At 35.4% G+C, this 10,278-nt stretch overlaps 1 protein-coding gene across 2 annotated transcripts in view; it reads right to left on the bottom strand.

Annotated features, from left to right (window-relative positions):
* Positions 1-8,727, bottom strand: part of LOC110101448 (ribulose-phosphate 3-epimerase, cytoplasmic isoform) — a 36,237-nt gene extending 27,510 nt beyond the window's left edge. Inside the window, exons 1-2 of one of the 2 annotated variants that reach the window (XM_020829357.2) lie at positions 8,587-8,727; positions 6,562-6,566 (exon numbers count right to left, since the gene is read on the bottom strand). In XM_020829357.2, the coding sequence (XP_020685016.1) occupies positions 6,562-6,566; positions 8,587-8,703 (122 nt within the window). In that variant the 5' untranslated portion in view covers positions 8,704-8,727. The remainder of the gene's footprint in view (positions 1-6,561; positions 6,567-8,586) is intronic. The other variant, XM_028695283.1, reaches the window with a different exon arrangement.
* Positions 8,728-10,278: the final 1,551 nt, after the last annotated feature.

Raw genomic sequence — 10,278 nt, 5'->3', positions numbered from 1 at the left:
CTCGGGTAACGACCGCGTCTATGGAGATAGCTCATTGATGGAGGATCAGGGCACCAGGAAAAGGAGCAGGAGGTAGCAAGTTCAAGAGGCTCATCAAGATGGACGCACCACCTTTTTTGGCACCGCAGGGAACAGCACACGGGTATTCTTAGGGAGACTTTCAAAGGAGAAAGAATGCCGGGAAGAAGACTTTGGGGAAAACTTCAATAAGCTCACAAGAAAGCGAAAATTACATAAGAGAAGAGGTGTAAGGATCTGGCTTCCGATGTGACGAGAGGGATATACCCGAGGCGCAGGGTGCAAGGACCGGAACTCTTCAGGTCTTACTGTTTGTAATGAAAGAATGAATAGAGGATGTTTCGTCTTTTCCACCTTTACGAAACAAAGTGGATCTTTGTGGAGGGGAATATTGTTAGACAGGTCTAGCCTGTCAGACTGGGACCGCTTACGCCAAAACAACAGTAGAAGTCTCCGCCTCTGTACGCAGAAATCCGACCGCTTGGTCTTCACAAAGCTGTTTTAAGAAGATTTTAAAGGGAGTTGGAGGGAAATTTTCAAAAAAGGGTTGTTTAAGATATTTCTTTTTGATGTATGCATTAAATAGTTGCGTTTCTCTAGGGTTAGCGGCGAAACATTTGGAATTTGGCTAAAATTTGAGATCTCTTGGGTTTTTTTGGGCTCTAGCGGCGTTTAGAGATTTGGAGAGATAGATTCTCCTCTCAAATAGAGGATCAATTGTATCTAGTATTTTCTTCCATTAGTTTGTGTTCTTGAAATAAAATTTCTTGTTTTCCTGATTTTTTTTTTTTTTTTGGAGTTTGAAAGAGTTTCATCACTGTTTTTCTGAAAATTGATAGGATTTACTTGAAATCTTCAAAGTTGTTTCCTATCACATATTGCAATTGATTCCACTTTAAATTTTAATTTATAGTATATAATTAACGAAGAGAAATCCCAAGCCCATATTGGAATGTACTTTTGACAATTTAGTTGCCATAACTCGCACCACAAATGCTTGAGGCACAATGCTTATCAAATGAAAATCATAATTAAGGCTAAGGACTTAAATAACTCAGCACTTGTCATTTTATCGGCAGTCTAATCATCCATTCTCTTAGACGAGAAGTAAATAGATTCAATGCGACAATTAGTTAATGATGAATGTTGTATGTTACATGAATCAAGATCCAAACCATGAATAAAAATTATATAAAATTGAATTAAGAGACTTTGAAGTTAGAAAATAGGGGTTAAACACATAAAACAAAAGGGCCAGCTCTTAAGACAAAACATTCAGTTTTCTTCAAAGACCAGAGTTTCCAAATAGAATGTTAACTGGAACAACCAGATCTATGACATGCACATCTTCCAAAATGTCATTTGTCCACAGGATTCTCAAACCGTACGCCATTGCAAAGTCATCGGCGCATGGATGTGACAGGAAAATAACTTAAAGGAAAAAAGAGTAAAGACAAACATCAACGAAGGAGTCAAAATATTCTGAAACCCTAGAGAATAGTATTGCCATAAAATATACCTTTGATTATTAAAGGAGTTTAAAAATATTGAATAATACAAACACAGTTAATCGTAAGAAGATCAAAAAACCTAGGGCCAGGCAACTGAAATTGAACCACATTATAGCATAAAACTTAAAAAGGTGAAAGCTGATAATGGAAAATTAAAATATTCACAAAGGTTCTAAATACATCTTAAATTGCAAATAGCAGGATGAACTAAGGAATTAAAAAAAAGTCCCACATTTTCTGTACAAATCCTGCGTAAGAAGAGCATGTTTTTTTTATTTTGGATTTGGAGTTCAGAAGAGAAATGAAAAGTACAACTACCAAGGATAAACTTCTTCAATAGGTGTTCCAGGTTTCAGAGCTACACCTGGTCGCATGCCTTTTCAACTTGATTCCTTGGATAATTTTCTTTTCGCAAGTTCTCTACACAGTGGAAAGCAGAAATAGTTCAGACAACAAAAACCAAGTATCAATGACAAGAAGATACAGAAAATAATGAGAAAAATCAAGATGAACTGGTATCAAACCAAGCATAAAAGTTCAATACACCACAACAAAAAAAAGTTGGTATGGCGGAATAAATAGATAGATGAAATCCACCTTTGGAAACTTCAAGGTGAAACGTAAAGGCCCGAGGCACCAGCTTTAAGCCAAGGCGTTCCACTAGTCTAGGCATTTGTCACCATAAGATGGCCAGTCCAATATATGCCGGCTATAACAGAAGCAAGCCAAAAAAGTTTTTGATGTCAATTAATTTAAAGCAATATCTAATACTAAAAAAATAATAAACGTGCACATAAAATTCAATGTCATAGTACAATTTGTATTGCTTTCGCAAACTTTCAATGACGGAGCTCCAATAGTTAGATGGGAACAGAAGTGCCTGAGAGAAAAAAAGAAAGGCCATGTGATCTGCTTTCATAGAAAATAGTTATTTGAATAACAAAAACTTTACAAACATTATCATTTCGAGGAAGGTAGCGATAGAGATCAATTCTTCTAGGTTATTTATTTTTTCTAATTAAAAATCTGGTTCAATTGCCAACTACAGGAGAGAATTTTCAACAGCTTACCTTTATTTTGAAGCATGCAAGCTGAACAATTTAACCTATCATTCTAAAAGAAAATAATATATAAAGAGGAAAGAAAATACCAAAAATGGTCCATTGACTCTTTATGAACGTCCAAAATGATCCTTAACTATATAAAGAACCTCCTCAAGTCTTTAAAAAAGATCAATCGGTACTATTGTGGGACATTTTATTCATCTTTAAGGAGTTAATGAAGATGATATTTTATATTTTAACCACTGACAGGGGGGTGCTAGATCCAAGTCTTGGATAGAAAAGTGGAGGGTTACATTAAGTAGTCGACAAACGGTATAAGTTTGTCGAATAATCTTAAAACATAAATCAATCATTTAATACATTGTGTTAATGTTAGGGGCGTTCCCTAGAAGCGACACGCTATATGACCTAAATTATAATGAGTAAGTTGTGCAATGGGGTCGTTGCACCAATACCTAGTGTAGTGTTAAATAGGCAAGGGTCCCCACATTCATGGACGGATGTGGGAAAAGAATCTAGTCTTATGAAACTAGAATTATGGTAAGGATCTTCGGAATAAAGGTTTCCATTTATAGGCGAAATTAAGGAACTAAATTTGATATTATGACTATCATTATGAGGATAAATATTATATACATTCAGGAAATTAAATGGTGGAGAGAATGCTAAGGAGGTGTGATAGTTTTATGATTTAAACTTTAATATTCTGGTAAGAATCGTCCCTATAAATGGTGGTATGTTGTGACCAATAGACTTCAGAAGTTTAAAGAATTAATATTATAAAAATTGATAGAAATTAGAAATAGGAATTATAACTTTAAGAATTATTGTTTGATCGTTAAGCATATTAATATTATAAGTACTTATGCTCCTCAAGTGATTTTAATATAAGATTCAAAATTAAAATTTTTGTAATAACTTAGAAGAATTTAATACACAAAAGATACTCTTAAAAAAATATTTTTATTAGAGGAGAAATTAAATGGACATGGTGGCTAAAACCTTGGAGAGACTAATTAAAGTGGTAAGACCAAGTATTCCTCAGAATTCCAGCATTGGAAAAGCCGGTGGTGGGAATTTGGATTCCTTAGAATTACGACAACGAGCTGGGAACTTATATTCCTCAGAATTCTGGCAATGAAGAATCAGTGGTGGAACCTGGAGTACCTAGCAAGGCACTAGCTCCTTACGGTAGGATAAAGTCTTTCTGAATCTCTTGTAGCCTTCAGACATTGATATCCATGATCGACTCCTCTATTTTAGGGAAGTAGCATACTTCACCATCTGTTTATTTGCTCATTAAACTCTCGGTCCGCCTTAAGCATGCACCACTCGAATCGTAGTAGTGAACTTCCTTACCCACGAAGAAAACCATCTTCTTTCCAACTGCGCAGCATCATTTGGGCACTCCACATATAAGGACAGTTCCATACAACAAGCATCGAATCCAGCAAACTAACTCAGTCCAACATCCGAGTGGGCAAAGTTTCCAATGACGATTCTGCGAGCAACAGTGACGAAGGAGAGAAGTAGGTTACGAAGAGGCGGTCCGTCCGATTTGAGGGGTTTGATCAGTGGTGGAGATTTTGAGAGAGGTGACTTCTTTTTGCTATCTACGAAGGCTTGATTGATTTTCTCATACATCTTCCCAAATCTGAGGGTAACGAATCAGAACATACACGAAGTGATTGGGATTTGGGGCCAATGAGAGCGCTCTTCAAGTGGAGGATTTGAATGGAATCGTACAACAGCCTTCAACCTATTGTTCCTTGCTCGTTTTGGACCTTAGCACACGCATGAGGGTGGTCATCACCTTGCTTAGGCACACAGGTACGCAGTTCCCTGCTCGCTCCGTCTCTTGATCCTCTTTTTTCACTAAGTTAGCACCTAGGTAGGCACACACGGGAGGGGCTCTCGTTGTCCCTTCTCTCTAGCCGCACATAAAGGACCGAAATGGGAAGGCCCTCTCACTTGCGCGGGCTTGCTCTGACGTACGTTGAGTAGGAAGGCATAATGCAAGACTAGCTCGCACTATGATCACACACAGCATGAAAGCAAATCTCGCTCATCAGCTCCCAGGAACACGAGTAGAACTTATAGTCAGATGCCTCTCTTGTCCCGTTTAGTTGCACGCATGCGAGAGAGCGTTTACGAGGAATTCGTCTCTCTCGATTGAACACAAAGACAAGCGGGTTCTCGCTCGACTTCTCTAGACGAGACGCACTGGACATTTGTCTTCTGGATCCAAACCGAAGAGACCGGCAGGATGAGAACACTCTCCCCTCTCCGGTGGGACGTATTTAGGAAACGAACAAAGGCCGGGAAATACGCTCCAATTCATTTTTGAAAAACGTTCGGAGTAAAAAACTCAGAATTCCAGCCAGGCAATGAAGGCTCTGATACCATTGTAAATTCAAAAAAAATTAGAGAGGGGAAAAGAATTTTATTTAACCAAAATTATGTTTATTTATAGATGCTATACAAACCATGTCTTAAAAAAGAGACAAAATAGCTACAAAATTATGCATAATTGCCTTAATATAATCCTTCCTAAATCAACCACCCAAATATAGAAGGAATCGGCGATGATCCAGGTGAGCCTCCAATAGAATTTCTCCATCTGGTCGTTGAATTCCAAAGTGTCAAGGAGACGACTGGGATTTAACAGAGATCGACATGATTCTAGGTGAGCCTCCCCTGATTCTCATCCTTTGCTGTGAGATCAAGTGTTAGAAGGAAGAACCGGATGGGATTTTAACAAGAAAAACATTGTGGGTCACTAGTATTGACATTATAAGACTAAGATAAGCATAAGGATGAAAATAGTAACGCAAAAGTAGCTATTTTAGTGCTACTTATTTGACAAGCCCATAGTGCCCAGTAAATAGTTAAGCAACTTGACTGTTTGTATTTCATTCCTGCAGACATTTTCATGTTTACTGTTTATGATTAATCGTCATTTATTATTTTAATTATCAAACATTTATTGATTTAAAGATTTATTGCAGTTGAGCTAGCTATGTCATGATTTAAATAATATTATGTGAGTTCACAATGATCAGTCGTATTATTATTCTTCTTTATATATATTTAAACACCATGTTTACAGAGTTTGTTTTATCCAACCAAACTTCCTTGCTCAACTAGATATTATTATGATTATTGTTTCACAAATAAAGGAAAAAGAGAAAATTAAGGGTCATACTAAGGTGATCAATTATTCAACTTATGTGCTTTGGATGTACAGTATTGGGTATACCTAAAGGAAAAGAATTATGTATGATATAAATTAAAAACATCTAGTAATATGTTAAATTATCTATGAAATTTAATAGAAGCTCTGTAGCTTCTCATGATGAATTTATTTGTACAATTTCTGCATGAAATTGGTCATGATGTAATCTAATTTATCTATTTGAAAAATCATGAAAAGAGTAAGCATGTTCGCTTTGTTTTATAAACCCAGGCAAATAGATTTTTTTGCCAGCTTAATCTGTTAATAGTAAAAGTCAAAATGGGTGTTGATAGAAAACATATTTGACAAGTTGCCCGCCTCTGGCCACGTCTTGTGCTGAATAAAAAAAAGTTATTCAAAACAGAGCAGAAACAAAAGTTAACGCTAAAAGGAAGATGATAATAACTAAAAATTGTATAACAAAAAATTGCTTGGGAAATTATTTGATTGTCTTGCCTAGCAATTTGTTTTCTATTTAAGGCATAGAACTTTTGGTACCCTGTATGGTTTGTACACCAAACAACCCATTAAATCTTTACTTAATTGTAATTGGTTGTTTTGCTTTTATTATGTCAGCATAAACTAGATGCTTGCTACTTCAATCATCCAGTATAAAGGGATCAGTGCGCGATTTGGTTACTTTAGCAGTATTAATATTCTTCTAAACATGAGCAGGAAGGATGATACTTAACTTGAGACGATGCTGTTGTATGTCTTGAGCAAAATAACTTACCCATCCTGCATGCAAACACAAAGGAAATTAAATCATCTGTAAGAAAAAAAATAGCAAGTTATTTAGAACCAAATGCAATACAAGGTGAAAAGAAACTTCAATGTTCATTAACCACTTAAAAAGTAATGCACACTACATCATGCAAATTTTTGGATGGTTTTATCATTTTTCTTGTTACATTTTAGATAGTAAAGTTGCTGATAGCTACAAGGAAATAACCTCCTCTGATTCCATGTACCAAAATCACCTGACAACACTACACATGAATATCAGACCACCATAAAAAGGTGATCCCTATAAAATTTTACAAAATATATATTATAGATATATAATATATTATAATATAATATATATATATATACTATATATATTAATTATATATAATATATAATATGTATTCTCCAAAAATTATCTGCATCAAGCACGAATCTCGGGGCATAATCAAATTGGAAACTTCGAAAATTAAACCTAGGAGCACCCGAACTCCAATTTCATCGAGCTTATAGTCAAACTGAGCGTCTCGAAATACAACCCACGACACACAATTCAAACTCAATCCGAGCCAAATCAGGAGCCCGAAGTGCTGTTTGGAAAGCTCGTACCACAATTTGATTACCAAACGGTCTCTGATTTTAACGAGCTTATAGTCGAATCGAACGGCTCGACGAGACAAATCCAACGAGCCCAAGATCGCCGAATTCCGACATCACTAGGACTTCAAATGTCCAACGAACGGTGCACGATCAAAGGATTCAATATCAGCCGCTCCGTTCGGCCACTCCCTATTTGCCCCTAATCCCACACACTATTTAACGGGCTATGCCACTCCAGAGAAACTATAAATAGACACAACTCATTTCTCATAAGAGGGGACCCAAGAGAGCAAGCAAGCAAGAAGAAGATAAGAAGAAGAGAAGAAGAGGGAGAATAGCTCCTTCTCGACACCGCCGGAGTTCTTCCCGCCGTCCGAATAACGCGCGGAATTCTGCGGACATTTGGGTGACGCGGGAACTCTGCACAACTTTGTAATTGAATCTCAATTCAGGAGAAATTCATTGTAATTTGATCGTCTTAACCTGGTGGACGAATTAGTCTCTTGTATCCCAAACAAAACACTAGTTGAATCATTTCAACTGGGCGAGGCCCCGTGATTTTTTTCTCTTTTCAGGGTTTTCTACGAAAAAATCCTGGTGTTTATTTTCCTTTCCTGTTTGTGTCTGAATATCCGTCAAATGCTCGGACAGAAATTTACTAACTCTATCGTCGCGATATTCTAGGCCCGGCAACAATATATATTATATATATATATGAATTCTTCATGAATTTTACAGATCTTTTATCAATGAGTTGCAAATCTATGTAAACAGTAAATAATTACATAATATAGTGTGTAATTGAGATGACTGTTACACATCTATTTCGTCAGTGATCTCATCATTGTAGGCCTTGCCATGATCTAAAAATTAATAAAATTCCCGTATGATTATATACATCTCCATCCCTCTGTATTCTATCATAAACAAACCATCTGGCTAGAGGTACAATTCCGTAGTTCAACGTAAAACTACACCATATTTTCATATATCTGAGTTTCCTGGCAGTCAAACTAACAGCTAAAAAGTATAGCTCTTCAGCATAACAGCTTTTATAAACGATCAATGCCCAAAACCAAGCAGTCAGAATCAATGCTCCAATTTCGCTGCCTCCAAAACCCCTTTATATTCATTTAATTAAGGAGAGCAGCAAAGCAGAAGTGCAGAAAAAAAATCAATTTAATGGAACTGACATTTTGAACAGGAAAACTATTAAAAGCATTATAAGAATCGCAACTGAATGGACGCACAATCCATCTTTGACTAGAGAACCCATCTAGTTCGAAAATAAACATCTAATATCAGCTCGGTAACTAGATGAGCTGCTAGCACCATTCGAAGAAAACTGATAAACAGTTCCAAGGACACAACTAAAAAGAAACCCTAGCTGATCTAACGGGAACAAGACACAAGGAACGGAGGAGATTGTTACCATGATGTCCATATGAAGCCAATCCGCACCAAGTCGGATCATCCGCTCCGCCTCCGACGCCAGATTCGCAAAATCTGACGACAGCATCGACGGCGCAATCTTCGCAGTCACCACCATCTCTCTCTCTCTCTCTCTCTCAAACAGAGGAAGCTAGGTGGTCAGCTGGTCTCTTGCAGTAGAGGGTACGGTGGAAGGTTTGGTTAGGTAGAATTTGGAAGGAACATATTGGGTTAGGAAATCCAACCAAAAATTGGTCAAAAATAAATTATTATTCTATTTATTTTGTTTTGATAATGATACAATAAGAACTTATTGATTAAATACTTTATACTATTTTTAAAATAAACTTAATAGTTTTAAAAATATTTTTGGTTTGGGATATTTTAATTTAACTTATTTAAGTATTTAATTAATTTTTGCTACTCTCTTAGGATTCCCCCTATCAGTAGGCTTAAATGGCTTAGACATTAAAGATCCTCTAGCTACAACATCTATGATTTATCTAAGGGATCCTACCAAATCATTATAAAAAGTCTGAATAACCAACTAATTGTGTAAAGTATGATAAAGGCATTTTCTAAGTATATTTTTCTTAAATCTCTCACAACTTTTATAAATTGATTCTCCCTCAAACTGGATGAAAGATATGATATCATTCCTATGTCTGACAATTTATGAAGGTGGGAAATACTTTGCTAGGAATTTGTAAGCCAACTCATTCCTAGTGGTTATAAAGCTTGGAGGTAAAGAATTCAATATCTTAGCTTTATCCCTTACATAAAATGGGAAAAATCTATGTCTAATAACATCATAACTAATATCATTATACTTAAATATTGCACATATATCCAAGAAACTAGGTACATATATGGGATCTTCAATAGGAGTTCCCCTAAACAAGGAATTTTGAATCATTTGAATTATGGTAGAATTCAATTCAAAGTTATTAGCCTGGATAGTATGTCTATGAATATTCTGATGGACTCCTTTTACTAAAGGGTTAATATATTCTCTAAGGGGCCTAGAATGGTCCTGATCTTGTGTTGGGGTAGACATTTCTAAAATCTTTTTATTTTTTGAAAATTTTTATAAGTCTTTTCTATCTCAGGGCCAAATAATAAGGACCAAGCATGCAATGATGATGAATAACCTAAAAATAAAAAAACAAAAAACTCACAAAATAATCAATAACATGCTTTTTAAACTTATCAAAATTTTATCAAATAAGATGAAGATAAAGATAAAGGATATCGGTTATTCTAAATATGTACTTATTACAACAATATAGTTAAAATTATAATATGCACGTTACTTATCCAATAACATAACCAAAAATTAAATTGCACTAGGCTAGAAAATGACTTGCTAAGTTGAAATATACTTAAGTTTTCTTTGATATAAAATTAATAAAATCCCACTAAAATACATAGGTATATGTGGTACATCGAGTAACAAAGTGATAGAGTTGAGTGTCGGTCCCATGAAAAAGTATTCTTCTTAATTGCAATTAAACTACTACTATTTAATCTAAATGTATAATTTATCCTATTAAAAGTAAAAATGATATTTTTGAGCTTTTGTCACTAAAAGAAAAGCTTGCAAGAAGATTTATATACTTATGAAAATAAAATGTTTTGGACTAATAAATATAAATATTATTATTTTTCTAATAAGACTCTTAATTTATATGTG

This window comes from Dendrobium catenatum, unplaced genomic scaffold (assembly GCF_001605985.2).
Source record: "Dendrobium catenatum unplaced genomic scaffold, ASM160598v2 fragScaff_scaffold_621, whole genome shotgun sequence".
In the NCBI taxonomy this organism is placed as follows: Eukaryota; Viridiplantae; Streptophyta; class Magnoliopsida; order Asparagales; family Orchidaceae; genus Dendrobium; species Dendrobium catenatum.
The sequence above is the reverse complement of the archived record's forward strand: the minus strand, read 5'-3'. Positions and strand labels throughout refer to the sequence as shown.